At 48.4% G+C, this 24065-nt stretch overlaps 2 protein-coding genes across 5 annotated transcripts in view; both read right to left on the minus strand.

Moving 5' to 3' along the window:
• Window positions 1–2240, minus strand: part of Rps6ka1 (ribosomal protein S6 kinase A1) — a 39202-nt gene extending 36962 nt beyond the window's left edge. The window contains exon 1 of one of the 4 annotated variants that reach the window (XR_015620087.1): window positions 2011–2240. Coding sequence is in view for 1 of the 4 variants with exons in the window: in NM_031107.2 (NP_112369.2) it covers window positions 2011–2073 (63 nt within the window). In the remaining 3 variants the exon portion in view is untranslated. 4 annotated transcript variants of the gene reach the window in all.
• The window catches only part of Cnksr1 (connector enhancer of kinase suppressor of Ras 1), a 460720-nt gene that overhangs the window by 118899 nt on the left and 317756 nt on the right, over window positions 1–24065 (minus strand). The gene's annotated exons all lie outside the window — the stretch shown is intronic.

Genomic DNA, 24065 nt, shown 5'->3' on the forward strand with positions numbered 1-24065 from the left:
ATCCCAGACCTCTTCTGCCAAATGCTCTTGCCGGCCCCCTTACCTGCCTCCTTCCTGGCCAGAAGCTGCCCACAATGGCGCCAGTACCTGCGGGCCAGGCGCTGTATCACTTACAAGTCATCTGCATGAAGAACAGCAAGGCCCTGTTCTCCAGTGAGCATGTACACCCTCGCTGCCCCATGGCTTCTGGTTACCCAAACAATAACACCCAGTCCACAGGCACCTCCTTGGCTTGGGGGAGGGGACACGGGCCGCAGTACCCAGGGTTTTGCACCTTGTCAGGCCCCAGGAAGTAGAGCTAGAAGCTCATCTGTGGCACTGGAAAGAGGGGCCCAGACAGCTCGAAGAGGGACACATAGCATTTCTCAAGTAAAGCTCAAGCTCAACGGAGAACTCTCCAACGTCCCAGGAAACTTGACAGTCTCCGCTCCCAAAATCAGGTGCCACAGTATTCAAACTAAGATGTTTCCGGTTTAACCTGGCCCCCCATGAAGCTGCCTCTGGCCTCAGGATTTCCCAAAGGGAAGCAGGAAGTGCTGCCCTGGAGGAGGCCGGCACTCCTAGAGCTTTACCTCCCCCCCACCCCCCACTTGCTAGTATAACACTAGGAATCTCTAGGCTAAGTCACTCCCTAACCATATCCAGCTCAGCTCTACCTTCCTCGGGAGGCCCAGGTGGCAGGGGCGTGCCCAGGCAAAGGAGTACACCTCAGAGCCTTCCCTCAGGCCTTGTGCCCCAGTCCTGAGTGGGGAGGAGGGGGAGGCAACAGGGGCCGCGTAGAGCAATGTTCCTCACCTAGGAGGGTGAGTCAGCCAGAGAACCTCCGAGCGGCTGTGTAGGGCCTGTAAAAACCTCATGGCGAAGATCCCAGAACAATTTACTCCAAATTGCGCCTTCAGGTTGGTTACCTAATCCAGCCGCGCCCACCCTCCAATAGCCAGTGTAAGCCATCCCTTTAAAGGGGCAGCGTGCCCTGGGTGCCTTGGGAACCTCACTGTGGATCCCCTCTACCTGTGGTCCTGAGAGGCAGGGCTCAGGGAGACTGACCTGAGGTACCAAACGTAGGTAAAGAGGTTCAAGCCAGGAGAAAAGTCATCTAGGCTCTGGGATCAAGTGAGGTCTCCTCCTGCCTTCTGTACCCCAGTTAAGGCAGAGTTTCACCTGCCGCCTCCTTAACATGAGAGCAGGGGAAAGTTTTAAAGTTGCTGGTTCAGAACTTGACCTTGATCCCAGGGTGACAGGACACCACAGAAGTGGCCTCCTGCATGTGCAGGGTCGGACCACAAAGACCTCAAAAGGACAGGAGTTGCTTCTGGGAAAGGCTAGGTGGCAGAAGCCACATTGCCCAAGGGCTCGGCCTTTTCTAAAGGAAAGGAAGACAGAGGGAGAGAGGAAGACAGAAGCAGAGTCTCTTTTACAGAGACAATCTTCACAAGGTCTAAGGGCTTTCCCCACTCTTTAGCATAACCTGAAGTAGGAAGACCAGTGTCATTAGCTTTAGGGCAAAGGAAAGCAGGTTCTAACTCCAGAGGTGGTATCGTCCCACGTTCCATAACTGCTAGGGGTCCAGAGGCGCTACCTTCCTAAGGTCAGAAGTGGAGTAACGAAGAGATGTCTTGGGGAGAGGGAACGGTGAGAAACCGGATTCCCATGATCCTTGTCTCTAGTAGAAGCCCAGACATCTGACCCAAGCCTTTCCCTTCTGCACTGATTGGGGCAACTCCCACAGCTACCAAAAGATGATGAGCGGGAAGGGTCCTAGGGGTCAGACCTCAACACCCCGTGGGGTTCCCTCTCCTGGCTACCGCAGGGAGGTATTGAGCGCCCAGCAGAACCATCCCCTGCAAACGCACACCCGGAGCACAAGGGGGTGGAGCCGGACAGTGGGTTAGAGACCGAAGGGCACTCGCGTCCCCGCGGGGCTGCAGAGACGCTGCGGGCCGCCCCTGCCCCGCCCCGGTGCGGATCCGGGCTGGCCGGTCGCCGCCGCCTGTCCCCCGCCCCTCTCACCTCCGGGTCCAGCGGCACCAGCTCCATGAGCGGCCAGGGTTCCTTGAGCTGGGCGAGCGGCATCGCGCCGCCGCCGGACCGCCCGCGCTCCTCCGGGCGGCCCCGGGCTGTGCCGCCTCTGGGCCCCGGGGTCCTTGCTGCTGCACCGAGACCCCCGCACGCCCCCGAGCCCCTCGCGCTCTGGCTGGGCCGTCCGCCGCCGCCGCGGCACTCGCACTTCGGCTCCCTCCGTCACCGGGCGCCGCCGCGCCCATTGGCTACCTGCGCGGGGGCGGGGCCTGAGTAGCCCCGCCCAGTCCCCCCACGGCGCGGCATTCCCCGCGCGGACCCCCGCCCCCAACGCGCCGGGAGTCAGCCTCGCCTTCACACCAGTCTCCAGCCCGCTGTCGGCCCTGCCCACCGGAGGCTCTGCGGGTTCCGTCTTCCCGGGGTGTGTGCCGCTTTGCAGACCTCTCCCGGGCCTCCGTTGTCCTGCCCTAGCAGCCTTTGGGATGTTAACCCAGATGTGCCTTCTTCCTCCAAGGGGAGGGGCTGCCACCCCACATTTACATGGGACGTCCTGGGCCTGATCCCGCCTGAGGAAGGATCCTGGGCCGTGTGCCCTCTGGCTCTCAGCTTGCCAAGTCCTAGGATCGCCCCCTTTCGAAAGCTTCCGCACAGCATGGGAGGCTACACTTTGGGGTCTCGGTGTGATCCCCCGTGTCCCAAGCCAGTCAGCGCCAGGACCCACAGCGCCCCCAGGGCGATTTTCTAATACGCGTTTTCCTCCTAGTCTGTTGTGCCCTATCACTTGAGGGCGCTGGTTTCAGGCCAGGTCCTGCGCCTCTTCCGCTCCGACCAGATTGTGGTCTGATTTGAGCATGAGTCTCTCGTGAAGAGGGCAAAGTCCAGGTCTGGTGGGATCAGGATTCTCGCTGGTTAAGATTTCGCCTGCACCTAAGGAGATTTTAGGCCCCAGGTGTGGTGAGACTTACTTCCAGGTGAGATACAAGCTGGCTAATTTATTAAAAGCCTCCAGCGAGCCAGGCTCCATTGATACGGGATTTCTTTTTTTGTTATGTTTGCTTGCTTGGTTATGGGTGTGGAACCCAGTGTTTGCAGGCCTGGATGTGCTTAGTACCATGGACGTACACCTCCAGGCAGCTTGGGATTTTCTTGAGACCTTACTCTCTCCTAGTAGACACTCTAAGCGATTTATCCGAAGTCACACAGCAGGTCAGGAGCTCTGTGGTGTTTAAAAGAGTGTGTGTGTGTATGGAGGGGGGGGTGTCCGTGGTGTGGTTCAATGGATAAATGAGTTTGCCTGCCCCGATGATGCCCTGAGTTTGATTCCCAGGTCCCAGGTTGTAGAAGAGGACCAAAGCTCATAAGGCGACCTTTGACCTCCATAAATGTGCACAGAGACAATCTTCCCCAATTAAGAAACGTTAATGCAGTGTATTTTCAAGTGGAGAGAAGTGGAGCACGTCTTTAATCCTAGCAATGGGAGGCAGAGGCAGGAGGATTTCTGTGTTCAGGGCCAGCTTGGTCTACATAGCGAGTTCCAGGCCAGCCAAGACTACATAGTGAGAACCTGTATCAAAACCAAACAATCAAACAATCAAACAGCCCAACAAAAACCCCAACTAAATAAATATATAAACAAATAAATAGAAATAAATTTAATCCAAGAGATTTAGGTCAGATGATTGTGATTTTTGAGGCCAGCCTAGACTACATAATGGAGATGTTGTCTAAAAAAATCAAAAAATAAATTAAATGGAAAAAAATAGAAACAGATGCTGGTCACCCAGGAAGCATTTGTAACCCCACTGCTGAGGCTGCTGAGATTGGTCTGGTTGGTCAGCCAGCTTAGCCAAATAGGTGAGTTCCAGGTTCAAAGGGAGACTCACACAATAAAATAGACAGATTTAGAAAAGGATGAAGACATGGACTGTCAACCTGTAGCCTACACATACATGGGCACACACATGCACAGACAGTTATATGTACATATAGCGCAGACACATGCACATATGTATACAGACACATGCACACACACACATGCACACACACACACACATGCATACCATCATAATGAAGTAGACACTGATTTCTCCCAAATCTCCATGCCCCTTATCCTACGTCTCCCCTTAGTGGAATCACTAGTGACTTGAACTGTATTTTGAGTAGATAGGACTTTGGAATCCAAAAATCACAGAGTTGAATCCCAGATCTTCCCCCTCTTTAAACACTGGACAATTCCTGCCTTTAAATTCAGCTACTTTATCTGAATTTAAAATAAAAATGGAAATTATAACTCCAAGCTTTTAGGTCTGCAGTTGGGACTAAAGTCATTACAACCCTATATATTATCTATAGTTAAGAATAACACAGCAGACCCTCTCAGCCCAGCGGCACAAGCCTATAATTCCAGCATTCAGGAGGCTAAGACAAGAGGATCTTGAGTTTGGAGCAGATTATCCTGGTTTATAGAGTGAGACTATATCTCAGAAAAATAAAATAAATCTAAACACAGCCAGATGTGGTGCCTATAATTGCACCTCTTGGAAGGTAGAAGGCAGGGGGATCTGGAGTTCAAGATAATCCTCAGCTTCACATTGAGTTCTAGGCTAGCCTGTACTACCAAAGACCCCGTCTCAAAATACCTGGCAAGATCGCTCATCGGGTAACGGGGCCTGCCTCCAAGCATGAAGATATGAGGTTGATTTCAGGATCCACAGAGGAGAGGGAGAGAACTAGTCCCCAAATTTTCCTCTGATTTCCACATGTGCCACTCTGAAGACAGTAGGCAGACAGTGAGTTCAAGTCCAACCTGGTCTATGTAGTGAGTTCCAGGATGCCAGGGCAACACGGTGAGACCTTGTCTCAGCGAATGAATGAATGAATGAGGTTGGAAAGATAGCACCATTGTAAAGCAGCGGTACCAGGGTGAGGATGGAAGCTAAGATCTCCAGAGCCTATGAAGAAGCCAGGCAGTCCTGACTGCCTCCTACAATCCCAACGTTGGGGAAGCAAAGACAAAGGATCCCCAGGGCAAGATGGCTACTCAGATGAGCTGTGATTGGTGAGCTCCAGGTTCAGTGAGAGACCCTCCCTCAGTAAAATGGGCACTCGCTTGCACGCGCGCGTACACACACACACACACACAGAGGAACACACAGCTGTGTGAGCACACACACACACCATATTCACACAAACACTTACTAAACGCGGCGATCGCCAACACAGCACTAACGAGCTCTGTTCTAAGCATTCTTCCTGTACTCTGTTCTGTGGTACTCATGCTATTCTACCTGATTTTGTTGATGAGGACATCGGGGACAGCTTGGTGCCAGATGGCAGCCAATTATGAACATCCGTGTCCGCATAGTCCAAGTCGACTGCTTGGGACCGTTTGTGATTCGCCAGCCCTGACTGCTCAGGGCTAGGATTTGAATACTAGGGCACACTTGATTAAATTATTACCTGTCATTTATCTGCCACTCGAATTGAACTGGGGAATCCTGGGTTTTGACTTGCTCAATCTGGTCATCCTCCTCAGGGCTCAGAAGAAGTTGCACCCAGGTGACAAATGTCAAACACATTTAAGTGACACTTAGGGAGGAGGACACACTGAGAGCCATGAATGGCACTGCTATTAGAGAACTGGGCTACAGCAAAGGAGGTAGTGGTGGTTTTGTCTTTAGATTCTCTCTTCCTTCCCTGTCTCAGGACTCTTCCTCTCCAAACACTGTCTTACTTAGGGACCAAGCCAGCGATTACATTTTCAACTTAAAGTTTATCTGGTCTACATAGCGAGTTCTACATAGCCAGCCAGAGCTACACAGCCAGACCCTATTTTTTTTTAAACAATATTTATTTTCTTACATATATGAGTACACCGTAGCTGTCTTCAGATACACCAGAAGAGGGCATCAGACCCCATTACAGATGGTTGTGAGCCACCATGTGGTTGCTGGGAATTGAACTCAGGACCTCTGGAAGAGCAGTTGGTGCTCTTAACCACTGAACCATCTCTCCAGCCCCCAGACCCTATTTAAAAAACAAAAACGAAAACAAAACAGCATCAACTGGAGATCAGAGGACAACTTTTGGGAGTCAGTTCTCTCCTTCTAAGATGGGGAGCTAGTCTGGTCATCAATCTTGGCAGCAAGCGCCTTAGCCGCTGGCCATGTCGGCGGCCCATACTTTGAACAAATAAAGATTTGTTTCTTTGTGTTTTATGTGCCTGAGTCTTGCCTGTTGCGTAACAATTTAAAAAAAAAAAAAAGAAAAAAGAAAAAAAGAAGAAGAAAAAGGCTGAGCTGCAAACAGGACTCAGACCAGATCAGAAGCCTGGAAGAAGCAGAAACGGGCTGAACTTCTAGGAAGAGATTTAGACCAATAGAGACTCCTGGAAAGGACATTCTCTCACCTGTTAAGCAGCCTACAGGCTCTGCAGTGTGCGACGCTGTCACCATGCCGGGGTGGGCCTCAGTGGTGCATTTGTCTTTGAGTCATTCCTGCCCCTATAAGTAATGCCAATAATATTTATAGTTTACCAAGTTAGACTTTGATGGTATCTGTATTTGGGTCCATTGCAGGATCCCTGTCTGGGATGAAGAGGCAAGTGTGCTCTATTTCCCCAAGAAAAGTTGGGTTTTTTGTTTGTTTGCTTGTTTGAGACAGGATTTCTCTGTGTAGCCCTGGCTGTCCTGGAACTCGCTCTGTTAACCAAGCTGGCCTCAAACTCAGGGATCCACCTGCCTCTGCCTCCTGAGTGCTGGGATTAAAGGTGTGTACCACCACTGCCAGGCCCAGGAAAAGTTTATCACACTACATCATTGGCACCCAAGGAGGGACCTGACAGAACCAAAGATGAGTTGGGAAGAAGTGAATGCATTGCCCTGGCTATGGGTAGCAGGGTGTGTGAGGCCGAGAAGCCTGACAGAAGAGCATTGCAGAGGAAATTTCAGTAGTTTTCTATGGTGTGTGGTAGTGTGCCTTTGTCCTGTGACAGCAGTTGCTTGTCTCACTACCCACAGTGACACATGCAACTAAGGGTGAGCATCAGGATTAGTAGTGGCTGTGGGAGGAATCCCCGGACGGCAGTCTTTTGTCTGTGTGGTATGGGATGCCACACCACCTGCTCAATGAGTCAAGACTCTTGGTAAGCAGTGGCTTCCATTGTATGTAATTAGAAGTGCATCTGAGATGCCCGGTGGTGGCAGTGGTGGCGCAAGCCTTTAATTCCAGCACTCAGGTGGCCGAGCAGGTGCATCTCTGAATTCGAAGCCAGCCTGGTCTACAGAGTGAGTTCCAAGACAGCCTAGGCTATATAGTAAAATTGTGTCTCAAAAAACAAGAGAGAGAGAGAGAGAGAGAGAGAGAGAGAGAGAGAGAGAGAGAGAGGGAGGAGGAGGAGGAGGAGGAGGAGGAGGAGGAGGAGGAGGAGGAAGATGACGACGACAACAAAGAGGAAGAGGAAGAAGAGGAGGAGGAGAAAAGAAAATAGGGCTGGAGAGATGGCTCAGTGGTTAGAGCACTGACTGCTCTTCCAGAGGTCCTGAGTTCAATTCCCAGCAACCACATGGTGGCTCACAACCATCTGTGATGAGATCTGACGCCCTCTTCTGGTGTGTCTGAAGACAGTGACAGTGTACCTATATATAATAAGTAGATGGATCTTTAAAAAAGAGCAGACATCTGAGGCCGAAACAGTGACTAAGCAAAGGATCAGTTGCAACAGAGAAGAGAGATGGGTCAGCATCTTCCATGTTGTCCTCTGGTTTGTCAGGTAAACTACATAAAGGAAGATGAGAGAGGTGGTAAAAGCCATAGACGATGGATGTCCCTGAAGTCCAACTCTTAGTAGAAAAGGGGAAACCTATACCAGGATGCTAATGATATAGTGTGATTCAGCATTCAGCTGCCGGAATTAGGGAAGACTAATTAGTGAAAGAATTAGTAAAATTAGAAGGACTAGTGAAAGCAGCACCCTTCCCTGTCACCAAGAGGCTTGTGAGGCTCTGGGACACGAGAGTCAACGGAATCAGTCAGAGTGAGGTGGAGACAGGAAAACCGAGTAATATAACTTTCCATCCTCTTCAGAGCCAAGGCTGTGTATCCGGAGACAGTATGAGGGAAGTCAGTCCCTGATGGACTGGCTTATCAAAGCCATAGGAACCTTTGACTACGTCCCTGTCTGAGGTCCACACACATAACAGGAACTGAAGGACTATTGAGAAGGGGTGGGTGCTATTGCCAGAAGCAGGATAAGAGGAGCTGTGTTTGAACCCCAGTTCACTGAGCCCGAAAAAACAGTATTCACAGAGGAGTTAAAAAAAATTGGCTGAACCAGCAGGAACTGTGAGGCTGGTATGGCCCCTTAATGTCTTTACTGAGCCCTTTGGTTAGGCAAGATCTTTATAAAGTAGAAAAGACTTTGGCAGATCTCAGAGACTTAAACCAGCATGTAAAGAGAATCTGTACATTCGAGAAAGCAACCTAAGGGGGATCAGAAACAGGCAACAGGCGAGGAAGACGTTTGCCTGAGTTACTCGAGACAAATATGGCAAGATTGTGTCGAGCTGGAGTTGTGGAGAAAAAGATTGGTAGAAAGCCAAATGTGTACTAAAGCTGGAAGGCTGTAAAGTCCAGGAGCAGTTCACAGAAGACACACTTGATACATTACTACAAGTGAAGAAGGTCAAACCTGTCCGGGAGTGATAATAACCCCCAGACTAAGGTTGGCACATTTCCCTCCAAGCAAAAGGTTATGTGAGGGGTGGAGGTGGTTTGCCCAGCCAGGAGCTTCCCCAACAGCCAGTTTTGATGAATGGAGAGGCAAAAGCTACAGTTAATCCCACAGTGGTTGCTCACAGCAATGCTAACACAGGGAGCCGGGTGGTACAGCTGGGAGAGCAGGGCCCTAAGTAGGTCTGAGTAAGTTAAGTGAGGCCCACTGGGTTGGGTTTATCAGGAGGCTCCATGGAAGAGCTCCAGGATATGGAAATGTTAACAGCTTAGATAGAATGACTAAGGATTACAGTCAGGAGCTAATTAAGTTAGCGCCTCCTGAGTGAGCTTTGCACCCAACCTTGATCTGTGGAGGAAGCTGCTGATTGAAATGGATGGAACCGGTCCAAGGATGCTCAAGTCCGGATTTCATCTTAGCTGTGAACCTCTGGGGTCACCTGACTCTGCTGAGAGCAGATGGCGACAGACTCAGAGAGTTTCGCCAACGCTTTCTCTGTAACCCTGCTTCATGTTAAGGAGCGGTGTCTTGGGATTTTGCCTTGTCTGGCCCATCCTCTGGAAATCGATTCGTTATGTAGATGATATTATGCTAACCTCTGAATGTTTTACAGAATTCGAGAGACATTGGAGATACCACCAGGTACCACGGGGCTTCTATCTGCCTCACAGCCCTTCTGGGGCTGGGTTAATTAACTGAAGGGGGATCTAAAAGGGTACTCAGTGGCCATGGAGTTATTGAATCCAAACCCCAGTGCAGTGATGGGCTGCCTTCATGTGAGTGGCGCATGCTTTTAATCCCAGCACTCGGGAGGCAGAAGCAGGCAGGTCCCTGTGAGTTCAAGGCCAGCCTGGTCTACAGAGTAAGTTCTAGGACAGCTAGGGCTACACAGAGAAAACCAAACCAAACCAAACCAGAAACAAACAAACAAACAAACAACAAAACAACAAAACATTCCATCCTTCAGGGGAGCTCTTAAACAGGAAATTAAAAATCCTAAAGAGTCCCCAGCTCCGAAAAAAAGAACAAAAAAAAAAAATCCTAAAGAATAGCAGTAAGAACTCCCAGAAACTGACTAGATTCCCTTGCTTTCCTTGGCAGAGTAAACAATAAGAGCTGAGAGTCCCGGGGTTGGGGATTTAGCTCAGTGGTAGAGCGCTTGCCTAGGAAGCGCAAGGCCCTGGGTTCGGTCCCCAGCTCCGAAAAAAAGAACCAAAAAAAAAAAAAAAAAAAAAAAAGAGCTGAGAGTCCCTATGAGGAAAAAAATTACAGATACAGATACATCATATACAGATACATCATATACAGATACAGATACATCATATACAGATACAGATACATCGTATACAGATACAGATACATCATATACAGATACAGATACATCAGATACAGATACAGATACATCAGATACAGATACAGATACATCAGATACAGATACATCAGATACAGATACAGATACAGATACAGATACATCAGATACAGATACAGATACATCAGATACAGATACAGATACATCAGATACAGATACATCAGATACAGATACATCAGATACAGATACAGATACATCAGATACAGATACATCAGATACAGATACAGATACATCAGATACAGATACATCAGATACAGATACATCATATACAGATACAGATACATCAGATACAGATACATCAGATACAGATACAGATACATCAGATACAGATACAGATACATCAGATACAGATACATCAGATACAGATACATCATATACAGATACAGATACATCAGATACAGATACATCAGATACAGATACATCAGATACAGATACAGATACATCAGATACAGATACATCATATATATATACAGATACATCAGATACAGATACATCAGATACAGATATATATATAAATATATCGTATACAGATACATCATACAGATACAGATACATCATACAGATACAGATACATCATATACAGATACATCATATATAAATACATCGTATACAGATACATCATATACAGACACAGATACATCATATACAGATACAGATACATCATACAGATACAGATACATCATATATAAATACATTGTATACAGATACATCATATACAGACACAGATACATCATATACAGATACAGATATATCATATACATATACATCAGATACAGATACAGATACATCAGATACACATACAGATACATCAGATACACATATGGATACAGATATGGGGCGTGGGGGGAAGCTACAAAGAAAAGGCTGGCTGCTTGGAAGAAGCAGAAGCCCACAGAGCTGCCTGGGAAAGATTTAGACCATTTGAGTCTCCTGGAAAAGACAATATCCAAACTCAACAGCTGCCTGCAGGCTGTGCAGTATACTCCAGGTTTCCCAAATTTTGTGGACCGCCCCCCATGCTGGGGTGAACCTTGGTAGTGCAGTTGTCTTTAAGTCATTTCTGTAATTACTCCCCACCCATCTTCCTATAAGTAACCCCGATAAAACTCATTAGTTCACCAGGTTGGACTTTGGTAGCCTCTGTACTCTGGTCTGTCCTGGGTTCCCTATCAAGAGTGAGTAGCTGAGGGGTTGGGGATTTAGCTCACTGGTAGAGCGCTTGCTTAGCAAGTGCAAGGCCCTGGGTTTGGTCCCCAGCTCTGAAATAAAGAACAAAAAAAAAAAAAAAAGAGTGAGTAGCTGAGTGAATTTTGTTTCCCCAGGAAAAACGTCACCACACAACCTTGCCTATATGTTGGTATGTACGCTATGTCTATGCCGTGTGCCTGTAGAGAAGAGGGCATCATATTCCCTGGAACTGGAGTTACAGATGGTTGTGAACTGCCACATGCAAAAGAACGACGTGCTCTTAACTGCTGAGCCATCTCTCCTGTCCCCCAATGCTTTGAACCTTTTCTTTGTTCAGTTGTTTGTGTTTTTCAAGACAGGGTTTCTCTGCGTGGCCCTGGCTGTCCTGGAACTCCCCCCACCCCCGGAAACCAAGCTGCCCTCAAATTCAGAGATCTGCCTGCCTCTGCCAGGATTAATGGTGTGCATCACCACTGTCCAGCTTCCTTGAACTTTTTTTTTTTGTTTTTTTTTTTTTTTTCCTGAGCTGGGGACCGAACCCAGGGCCTTGTGCTTCCTAGGCAAGCGCTCTACTGCTGAGCTAAATCCCCAACCCCTTCCTTGAACTTTTAATGAATTCATTTCACCTCCTATGTCTCCTTTCTGTGGTAGAGTTGGAGAGCCATGTGTCACCATGGCAAGAGGGAAGCCCAGAGGACAGATGGGCTCTCTATGGGTCTCTTGGTCAAGTCAGTTTGCCATCTGGTCCTGGAGTAGGAATGGCAATCGTTCAAGAGAGAGTCGTAGCCAGTGGATGACAGTCCCCAACCCCAGCACCCATGTAACCACAGCCCTCAGGCACCTTAAGCTTGGTTCTACTGCTCTCTTAAATGCCACTCATTTCAGAACTTGGAAGGCAGAGGCAAATTCTTGGGAGCTCAAGGCTGGCCTAGTCTACTGTTTTAGTTACTTTTCTTCTTCTTCTTTTTTTTTTTTTTTTTTTTTTTTTGGAGCTGGGGACTGAACCCAGGGCCTTGCGCTTCCTAGGCAAGCGCTCTACCACTGAGCTAAATCCCCAACCCCTTAGTTACTTTTCTGTTGTGATACAACACCATAAACAAGGCCACTTAGACAAGAATGAGTTTATTTTGGGATTATGGTTCCAAAGGAGTGAGAGTCCATGACTGTTGGCTTACAGGGCATTCTGCTGGGCTCCTCCCAGGGACCTAGTGATGGCTTATGTCATTGTCTGCTGGTGAGAGCCAGGACTGCTTGCCTCCCGCCAACCCCACTGATTCTCTTTCTTTTTCCTTGTCCACAAGTGTTCCCAGTTGGCCAGTTTTTCTTTGTCCCGCCCTTCGTGGCTCTTCTTCTGTCTGTCTGCCTCTATCCTTTCTCCAGGTCCTCATTTTCCTTCCTTTCTCCAAATAAACCTCATTTATGCCAGGTCTGTTGCATGGCATGATTTCTCAGAGGGCCACCTTGGCATGGGCCCACCAGGTAACCCGCCAGCTACCTCATTATAGTTCATGACAGTCACCACCAAGGGAAGGAGGTGTGACAGCAGGCGGGAGGCACAGGCAACTGGAGTTGCTGAGAGCTTAAGTCTCATAGCAGGAATCAAAGAGCAAAGTTAAATGGATGGCAGTTGTTAGGCTCTCGAAACCCACCCCAAGTGACACACTTCCCTCAGATAGGCCACAGCTCCTATGCCTTCCCAAACAGGACCACCAACTGGGAGCTAAGTTAAATGCCAAAGACTCTTCTCCTTCAAACCGTCATGCCTGCATAATAATTTCTAGGCCGACCAGGGAGATCCTGTCTCAAAAGAAGAAAAACGGGTAAAGGGTAATGTCCAACAGGGCCCAACTATGAAATGACAGTGATAACCGGAACCCCATGTCTAACCCATGTTCTGAAATGTCTCATGACCAGCGCTGTCTATCAGTGACTGTGATGCTATAGGGTTAGAACAGGCTGCTCTGGGAAGCCACTTAAGGTGTTTGTTAAATGACTGACTCATGAGTGAGAGGCCATTACTCTGTACCTTGTCAAAGGTCTAACTCTAGCAGTGAGTGCAGGCTGAGGCCTAGGTGTGGGTCTCTCTGTTGTAGCCTGAGCTGCGGTGGGCTGTGGCACTGAGGAGGTCCTTGTGTGGATGAGGCTTGTCCCCAGGGAGCTGCTCGGTTAGTTTTTCCTGGCCTCTGAGTAGCAGAGGGTCTTGGCACAGGTGTCTGCCGGCAGCAGGTGGAACAGCGGGAGGCGGTTACTGTAGCGACTGCATCTTTACCAAGTTATCAGGATCTGTCAGAACCAGGCTGAGCATTTACGTCATAATCAGCAAAGCAGGGGGCTTATGGTCTACCTTTCTGCCTCCCTCCCTCTCCTCCTCCTCCTTCCCTCCTTCCCTCTCCTCCTTCCTCCCTCCCTCTCTCTTCTCCTCCCTATCTCGCTCCCCTCCTCCTCCCTCCCTCTCCTCCTCTCTCCCGCCCTCTCTCTTCCTCCCTCCTTCCCTGTCTCTCATCCTCCCTCCCTCTCCCCCTCCCTCCCTCCCTCCCTCTCTTCTTCTGTCCTTCCCTCTCTCTCCTCCTTCCTCCTTCCCTCTCTCTTCTCCTCCCTCTCTCGCTCCCCCTCCTCCTCCCTCTCCTTCCTCTCCTCTCTCTCCTCTCTCCCTTCTTTCCTTCCTCCCTCTACCTCCCTCTCTACACCGGAAGTAGAATCCAGGCCCTGAGCTTCCTAGGCAAATGCCCCATCATTAAGCCATATCCTAACCCCTGTGGCAGCCCAAGGGACAACTATGTTGTCCTGACTGGAACTGAAAACGTTGCAAGCAAGATCTCATCAGAAATCTCCAACAAGGCCACAAGACATAAATGACAAGAAAATCGAGGTGCAGAGAGGGATAGGCTTGCCCACAGCCAGACAGCGGGCATTGCAGCTGGACTAGAAACTCACCTGTGTGTCTCTCACCTGAAAACCAACATCTGTAACCTCACAGGCACCCCAGTGTTGGGGAGGGAGGATGAGAGCAGCTGGGGGGGGGGTCGTGCTTCTCCTGTAGGTCCAGGCACAGGATGGGGTCATTCCCCACTTGTACCCTCTTCCAGGACACTTCAAACAAAACCCAAGCCTTTGCCTGCCAAGCCCCATGGGATGGACGCTGTACCCTCTGCACCTCCCCAGTGCCATTTGTCTTGGCTCTCTGCCTTCCGGCTGCCATTGTCCTCGTGCCTGGTGAGCTCTCTCCTCATGTTGCCCTGCTGTGCCCTCTGTCTGGGACATTTTTCCTCAGCTCTGGGAGTTCAGACTCTCACTTCATCCCTATCTTGAGTCTCCGCTGTAGTGATGCTGCCTCAGAAAGGTCTTTGTTGAGACTGGCACAGCAACTGTAGCCCAAAGGCTGCATCTGCAATCACACCACATGCTCATCTGTCTGCCCTCCTCAGGAGAAGCAAGCTCTGGGAGGGGATGGTGACATTCCTGGATCATCCTTCACCTTAGCCAGAGACAGGGCTCTAAGTTCTAGTCCACACTGAGACTCTTATCTCAAAAATAAGTAGAACCACAAGCCTGATTTTCCAGGACAGCTAGGGCTGTTACAGAGATAAACCCCATTTGGAAAAACCAACCACATAATAAATAAATAAATAAATAAATAAATAAATAAATAAATAAATAAATAAATAAACCAAATCAAACACAAAAGCTGCAGGGGTCAGGCCCAGCCTCTTGTTTCATGCTATATGCACGAGTACATAGGATAATGTCACAGGTCACAAATCTGATTTATGAGTCCAGCGCTGCCCACTTGAACTCCCAGCCCATTTCTTTTTTTCTTTTTTTTTTTTTTTTTCGGATCTGGGGACCGAACCCAGGGCCTTGCGCTTGCTAGGCAAGCGCTCTACCTTTGAGCTAAAAATCCCCAACCTCATCCCAGCCCATTTCTTAGCTGCATGAGCCTGAGTATTTAAGATACCGTCTTTCAGTATCCCTGTTACCTAGGAATGCACTGGCTCTGTAGAACAGGCAAGCCTCATCGCAGAGATCCACCTGCCTCTGCTTCCTGAGTGCAGAGAGTACAGGTGTAGGCCACCAAGTCTGATGATGGCTTTTACATTTTAAAATAATTTTAAGGGAAGAAGAATGATGATGCATGACAGTTGTATGAAATTCAGATTTGGCCACCCGTAAATAAAGTTTTATTGGAACACAGCCATGCTCCGTTTGTGGATCCTCTGTGCTTCCTTCTCACTACGTTAAGTAGTTGCAACAGAGACCATATGGCCTGCAAAGTCTGAAATATTTACGAGCGGTCTCTTGGGAAACAGTGTGTGGCGCGCTCTAGGAACTTATGTCCTTACAGAGGAGACAGAGAGTCAGACAAGCAGGTCAGGTCAGTTGAGTGTAGTATTTCCCTACAGGCTGCTTCTCTGGAACCCCAACCCTGAGGGGTGGGGGATGTTCCAGCCTCCAGGCTGCCACCAATAGCCCAGTGTGCTCCCCCAAGTCACTGTGACCAGCCAGTAGGATCCATCCCCGGTCCCCTTCCCTTTTCCGAGGATGTGGATTCAGGAGCAGGTTTGGGGGGACTACAGAAGAACTCATCACCCTTTCTGGGTTTGTGGCTGTTGCTTTTGAGACGGTATCTTACTCTCTAACTCTAACCCAGGCTGGTCTAGAACTCACGATGTAGACCAGGGTGGCTTCAAACCAGCAAGAAGAGTCCTGTTGCCTCAGCTTCTCAAGTGATGGAATTTCAGGGAGGAGCTACCACATCCAGTCTGCCACCTTTGTGGCCCCTTCAGGGCGTGTTATGTGTGCGCCTGATCTCTGGGCACTGTCTTTATTCCCCTGCCTGGCAGGGGCAGCTGTGGGTTATGGATTTGTTTCCAAGGAAAGTAAGACTGACATCAGCTGCTGACTTGTCACCACCGGTGTCAGAACTGGAAAATTAGCTTTTGGAGGTACCTTTGGGATCACCTTAGTCAGAGCTTGGAAACTGGTGGCCTGGGGGAGCATCTGCTGAGGGTGGCGGCTAGCTAGCTATATTCAAGCACCGAGGCATGTAATATCTGTAAGACTTTTAAGACATTGCAATGAAACTGGGTAGGCCTTTTACTGTCTCCATGACAAAACTGCCCTTTCTTTGAGCAGGGCAGAGTGCCTCACGCCTTTGATTCCAGCATTCGGGAGGCAGCTGGCTCTCTGTGAGTTTGAGGCCAACCTGGCCTACAGAGTGAGTTCCAGGACAGCCAGGGTTACACACAGAAATCCTGTCTCAGGGAGCTGTGTGTTTTGCATGAACACAGTCCTGGTTTCAACCCCCAGCACTAGAACATTGTCATTTCTAAGATCATCCATTATTTTTTTTAAATTAATCTACATTTTTTTTACTTTGGGGGGAGGGGCACAAGTGCACACCACTGTGGTCAGAGGACATGTTGTGGGACTTGGCGCTCCCCTTTCACCATGTGGGTTCCAGGGATCAAACTCAGGTTGTCAGGCTTGGTGGCAAGTGCCTTTAACCACTGAGCCATGTCTCAGGCCCCCAAAGAGATCTTTCTGTTGGCCGAAACAATTCGTGTTATTATGGTGACATTGAAAATAATGGAACATACAGCTGAGCACAATGACGATGCGTGCCTGAACCACTCAGGAGACAAGACTCTGTGGGAGCTCCTTCGTGTTTTAAAGGAGCTGGGGGAGGGGTGCACACCTTTAAAACAGCAGTCTGGAGGCACAGGCGGGCAGGTCTCTGAGTTGGATTGAAAATGGCTCGCCTATTGAGTTTCAGGGCAGCAAGACAGCCAGGGAGAGAGCCAAAAAAACAAAACCAAACCAAACAAAACCCAAACAAACCTATAGGTAGACAGACAGACAGACAGTATTATTTTAAAACAGTGGGCCTTTTATGTCTAGTTTATATGTGCAGTGCAAGGGATCAAACCCGTGGCCTCTGGGACTTTACCAGTTGAGAGTCTTCCTCAGTCCTATACACTGTCTTGATTATTGAGATTTTGGTACCTCCTTGATTATTGTGGTTTTGTGCCCAAGACCCAACTTCATGTCAGTCTCGGCATTTCTCCTACAATGGTCACTGCAAAATCCTAGAATGTTTGCCATAATGGTTGCCATGTTACAGATTTTTTTTTTTAAAGATTTATATACACGGTCGCTATCCTCAGACACACCAGAAGAGGGCATCTGATCTCATTACAGACAGCTGTGAGCCACCATGTGGTTGCTGGGATTTGAACTCAGGACCTTTGGAAGAGCAGCCAGTGTTCCAGCCCCAAATTTTTATTCTTTTAAGAGTGTGTGTGTATGGGCTGGAGAGATGGCTCAGTGGTTAAGAGCACTGACTGCGGGTTGGGGATTTAGCTCAGTGGTAGAGCGCTTGCTTAGCAACCACAAGGCCCTGGGGTCGGTCCCCAGCTCTGAAAAAAAGAAAAAAAAAAAAAAAAAAGCACTGACTGCTCTTCCAGAGTCCTGAGTTCAATTCCCAGCAACCACATGGTGGCTCACAACCATCTGTAATGGGATCTGATGCCCTCTTCTGGTGTCTGAAGACAGCGACAGTGTACTTATATATAATAAATAGGTAATTTAAAAAAAAAAAGTGTGTGTGTGTGTGTGTCTGCGGTTTTGCACTCATGCCTACAGAGGCCAGAAGAGGTCATCAGATCCCCTGCAGCTGAAGTTAAAGAAGGGTGAGCTGGTTTATGTGGCTGCTGGGACCCAAATCTGATCCTGAGGAAGAGCAGCAAGCTCTTACCCACTAAGCCATTTCTCCAGCCCCTCAGTCCTGAGCTAAGACACAAAGTTTTCTTACTTTAGATCCCGGAGCTATTTTTGGAGGAGGATGCTGGAGAATGAACCTGGGGTCTTCTGTGCACTAGCTAAACACTTCACCACTGAACTATATCCCCAATATTCCCCTCCCCTCCCCTTTCTTCCCATCCCCTCCTCTTCCTTCCTTTTTCCTCTCCGCTTTTCTCGTTAGTTTTTCTTCATTTGTTGTTTTTAGACGGGGAGGGGAGTCTCACTACGTAGACTTGACTAGTCTGAAACGTGCTCTGTAGACCCAGCTGCCCTTGAACTTAAGAGGTCTTCCTGCCTCTGTCCCTTGAGTGCCAGGATTAAAGTTCTGCGCCATAATGCCTGGCCCCAGACCCATTCTCTGTGCTTGCTTTGGCTACAGGTGTTGTTAAATAGCTCAAAACACCAGCTTTTTTTTTTTTTTTTTTTTGTTCTTTTTTTTCCGGACCGAACCCAGGGCCTTGCGCTTCCTAGGTAAGCGCTCTACCACTGAGCTAAATCCCCAGCCCCAAAACACCAGCTTTTAAAAGAAAGCTTTCTAGCCTCTTTCAGATTCTGGCCACCTGGGTCCTTGTCCTGCCTGGTCCCCTCCCTTAGCTGACTGTCACAGATGCTCCATGCCTCTGTCCCCACTCATGTCCCCTACCGTGCTGCTCTGGTGGGTGTTTGGCGATTTTACAAATGGAAGACTCTTAAATCCCAGAGAGGAAAAGGCGGCAATGCACACAGTGGATTTGTGACAAAGCTGGGCACTGAGCCAAGTTTCCCATGGCCCCTCAGTGACACAGACAATTGCCAGTGCCCTCGAATATGATGGGAGCTCAAAAGGGGACTTTCCCAGTGCAGACCAAGCTCACTCGCTTTTTCCTGAACATATCCAACTGCAGTACCATGGTGGGGACATCCTCCCCCACCTGCCATGCCATCCCTGACACCTCTGCCCTCCAGATGGGCGTGGTACAGGGCTACAGAATCTCACAGTAAGTTTAGGGTGGATCTAACTTCTGCCCCAGCTCTTGACAGGCGACCAGAGGAGTCTACCTCCAGCTCCCCTCCTGCGTGGTCCCCATTCCTTGGAACCAGCAACTGCCTGAGAGCTGCCCCCAAATAAACCTGTCTTTTTACTCTCAATTTCAATTAAATTGGCTTATCCCGTCAGTGGAGAAAACCTATTACCTGTCTCAAAACAAAAACAAACCAACAAAAAGGCCATGTGGAAGGAAGCATTTCCTATCTTGTATAAAGAATTTCAGGAGAATAAAATAGTGAGGACAAGTTCATTTTTAGGGAAGAATTATCTAGGGAGTACGACGTGAATGAGAAAAATCACCATTTGGCAACGCCTAATAACATAATGACTCATCAGTGGTCGTTGAAACCAATAGGTGGGAGGCTGATGGAGACTTTTTTTTTTTTTTTTTAAGATTTATTTATTTATTCTCTGTATGTGAGTACACTGTGGCTGTCTTCAGACATACCAGAAGAGGGCATCAGATCTCATTACAGATGGTTGTGAGCCACCATGTGGTTGCTGGGATTTGAACTCAGGACCTCTGGAAGAGCAGTCAGTGCTCTTAACCTCTGAGCCATCTCTCCAGCCCCTGATGGAGACTTTTTAAGAGATCAATAGGACCTCTGATTAGTCAGCTAAGACATTACGCACTTCCAGATCTGCTGTAATATCAACTCCACAGTGGTGGGGAGTTGGTCGAGATGGCGCAGTGCTCTTAGCTTGCGGGAGGCCCTGGCTTCCATCCCTCCTACTGAATCAAGTGGGCATGGTGCTGTTCACCCACAATCCCAGCACTCAGCAGGCAGAGGCGGGAGGATCAGGAAAACATTTGGCAAGATGTTAATAATTATTGAAGGTGAGAAAGGTCCCTGTCAAATGCTTGTTTTCTTTAATGATAAGGATGTTGATGGTTTCTCTCCCAGCACTGGGTACAGAGCTAAGGGCCTCACGCACTCTAGATGCATTAGTTACCTCTCATTCCCAGGGCTGAAGACCTAACAAAAAGCACCTTAAGGGCGAGCATCTGTTGACTCATGGCTTGTGAGATACTAAAGGGTACTTCTGGAAGAGCTCTGGCCCGTTAGCTGGTTGCACAGAGTCTGCAGTCAGGAAGTGGTGGAGGGAGGAGGGACTGTAGGGAGATGGGGGTAGAGGTCAGGGGAAGTGGTGTGGGGAGGTGGGGTTTTCGGGGGATGGGTAGGGGACGGGTAGCATAGCAAGTGGCATAGGGGGTGGTGTAGGTGGGGGTGAAGGGATGGCCGATGGGGTGTGGTGGGGAGGGGATGATGCTGGTAGCATTTTAGCTTCTCTTTTCCTTGGTATCACTACATCAGACAGGGTCTTCCTCCTAAGTGAAAGGTCTCTGGAAATGCATGCCTAAACACACCCACAGGTTTGTCTCCTAGGAGATGCTAAAGCCAGTTAAATTGACAGTGAAGACTTCTGTGACAGTGGACATGCACAGAGCCACTGACCTGGAGCCCTAGCCAGGTTTTAGTTTTAGACAGGGTTCTGTTGAGATGCTAAGGGCTGACCCCTGAACTCAGTCTGTACTTAGGCTGGCCTTGAGTTTGCAACCCTCCTGTCTCAACACCTGAGGTTGCTGGGATTACAGGAAAAAAAGGTGTTTTTTTTTTGTTTTTGTTTTTTTTTTTTTTTTTTTTTTTTGGTTCTTTTTTTCGGAGCTGGGGACCGAACCCAGGGCCTTGCGCTTCCTAGGCAAGCGCTCTACCACCAAGCTAAATCCCCAACCCCTTTTGTTTGTTTTTAAGATTTATTTATTATATATAAGTACACTGTCTTCAAACACACCAGAAGAGAGGGTGTCAGATCTCATTACAGATGGTTGTGAGCCACCATGTGGTTGCTGGGATTTGAACTCAGGACCTCTGGAAGAGCAGTCAGTGCTCTTTTTTTTTTTTTTTTTTTTTTTAAGATTTATTCATTTATTAAATACAAGTACACTGTAGCTGTCTTCAGATACGCCAGAAGAGGGCATCGGATCTCTTTACAGATGGTTGTGAGCCACCATGTGGTTGCTGGGAATTGAACTCAGGACCTCTGGAAGAGTAGTCGGGTGCTCTTAACCGCTGAGACATCTCTCCAGCCCCAGTCAGTGCTCTTAACCACTGAGCCATCTCTCCAGCCCGAAAAAAAGGTTTTAAAACCAGAAAGTCGGGCTGGAGAGATGGCTCAGCGGTTAAGAGCACTGACTGTTCTTCCAGAGGTCCTGAGTTCAATTCCCAACAACCATATGGTGGGTCACAACCATCTGTAATGGGATCTGATGCCCTCTTCTGGTATGTCTGAAGACAGCTACCGTGTACTTAAATATAATAAATAAATCTTAAAAAAACAAAAAACAAAAAGAAAAAAAAAACCCAAAAAACTAGAAAGTCAAAAGTCAGTAAGAAACTGGAATAAGGGCTGAGAAAGGGCTCCATGGTTAAGAGTACAGGCTGCTCCTACGGGGGGAGGGGCGCGAACTGTCTGTCACTCCAGTTCCAGGAGGATTGCCACCTCTGGGCTCCTCAGGCACCTGCACTTGTGTACACATACCCACACACACATAACAAAAAATGAGAAGGGATTTTAAGAATAAAAAAGGAAATTAGAAGCCAGGCAGTGGAGGTGCACACCTTTGATCCCAGCAGAGGCAGGCGGATCTCTGTGAGTTGGAGGCCAGCCTGGTCTACACAGTGAGTTCTAGGACACTAAGGGCTACACAGAGAGACCCTGTCTTAAAAATAAATAAATAAAATAAAGGAAGGTTACAAAAACAAAAGAAAACAAAACCAACACAGACGGATCAAGAAAGAGAAGTTCTGCATTTCTGCAATTGAAGCAAGAGGGCAGGAAGAGTCCCCCTGACCACAAGGCTGAGAAACCCGCAAAGCAGCAAGCTTCTTTGTGGGTTTCTGTTTTGTGTGTATTTTGGGGCTTGGGGAGGGGTGCGTGCGGACAGATCATTGCTGTGCCGCCATAGACGGCTTTGAACTCCAGATCCTCCTGCTGCCATCTCCCAAGTACAAACATTCACCACGATGCCTGGCTCCAGCACAGTCTTTCCTTTCTTCTTCTAAAAATAACTACATTTATTTATTATTTATGTGTGTTCATAGGTGTGTGTGCAGAATGAGTGTGTGTGTGTGTGTGTGTAGGAGAGTGGGTGTGTGTCTGTGTAGGTGAGTGGGTGTGTGTGAGTGGGTGTGTCTGTGTGTGTGCATGTGAGTGTGTGAGTGTGTGTGTGTAGGTGAGTGTGTGAGTGTGTGTGCATGTGTGTGTAGGTGAGTGTGTGTAGGTGAGTGTGTGTGTGTGAGTGTGTGTATAGGTGAGTGGGTATGTGTGCATGTGTGAGTGTGTGTGTAGGTGAGTGTGTGAGTGTGTGTGTAGGTGAGTGGGTGTGTTTACGGGTGTGTACGTGGTGGTTCACAACTGTCGGTAACTCATTTCAGAGTACTCGACACCCTTTTCTCACCTTGCACACCTGGCAAGAGCACAACATACATGCATGTGGCAAACACTCATATACACCAAAATAAAAAAGTAAATCTTTAGAGAACGAGTACACAGTTCACGTGTCTAAATAAGGCAGACTTTTTTCTTCTCCTTGTAACCCATGGAAGCTCAAAAGGCACAGACAGGAGGCAAAAGCCGGAACTGAGTGGGGTGGAGTGTGCAGGGCTGACGTATTAGCCAGGGTATCTCGCAGTAGACAGCAGCTCAGAGTCCGAAGTCTTCCTCCAAGTCCCAAGCTGCCAGCGCAGCTCCAGAATGGCCTGCTTGCTCTTCCTCCTCCATATCGCTGACACCCCCCCGCCCCCCCCCCCCCGCCCGGCTCTGCCAACCCACTTCTCTGCCAGCGGCTTTCCCTGAGTGGGCCTGGGAGGAATCCCTGCAGAACACAGCAGGCTTGTGCTTCCCTCTGCCCCATCCCTCGGTAATCGGCACAATATGCTCGGAACCAAGGCTGGAGGAGGAGAAACCATGAATATTTACATGTAAATATTTTTGCCAGGTTGCACAGAAATAAAGATTGGAAGGAAGTCAGCAGGAAGCTAACAGGAAGAAATCAACGGACGCATGGGATCAGATAAAGTCGGGCCCAGTTTGGGGCTGTGCCATTCTGTCCTGTGTGACCCTAGCAAGAAACCCTCCCTGGAGAACTTTGTCCAGACCCGGGATCCCCATTGCATGAATTACTTAGCATTAAGCACTCTGTTCAGTAGAGTTTACAGGACAATGTGTTCACAGCAATGTGGCTCACATTTGTATTCTCAGCACTTGGGAGACTGAGGCAGGAGGACTCCTAGAAGCTGAGGGCCAGCTTGGGTTACCTTGCCAGTTCCAGACTTGTTTGGGTCATACAGACTCTGCCTCAACGAACTAAGACAAAACCAACTGTTCCAGTGTGGTGGCAAACACTTTCACCGAAACTAGCACTAGGGAAATAGGAGCTGGAGGATCTTTGTGAGTTTGCTGGAGCCAGCCTGGTCTGAAGAGTGAGTTCCAGGCCAGCCAGGGCTACTTGGTGAGACCCTAGCAACCAAACCAGAACCAAGTAAACAAACAAGAAAATGCAGGCTGGAGGAGAACAGATAACAAAGAAAACTCAATCTTGATGAATTTCTTGGTTCCTATCAATATCCTCTCTAAACCTGTTTTTCTGGAAATATCGACTCTCTAAATAATAATAATAATAATAATAATAATAATAATAATAATAATAATGATATTTATTTTGTATTGACACAAATACAGGACAGTATACATTGAGCAAACCATAGGCATGTGACCTCTTTGTTTATCTATGTACGATCTCTTAAGCATGTAAACACAAAAATACTGCCCTTATGTCAGTAAAAGGATGAGGACTTTTACATGACGGTTCTACATGACGGTTCATGGCTTTAATCCCAACACTCAGAAGGAAGAGGCATGCAAATCTG

The sequence above is a fragment of the Rattus norvegicus genome, chromosome 5 (genome assembly GCF_021556685.1).
Source record: "Rattus norvegicus strain SHRSP/BbbUtx chromosome 5, alternate assembly SHRSP_T2T, whole genome shotgun sequence".
Classification (NCBI taxonomy): Eukaryota; Metazoa; Chordata; class Mammalia; order Rodentia; family Muridae; genus Rattus; species Rattus norvegicus.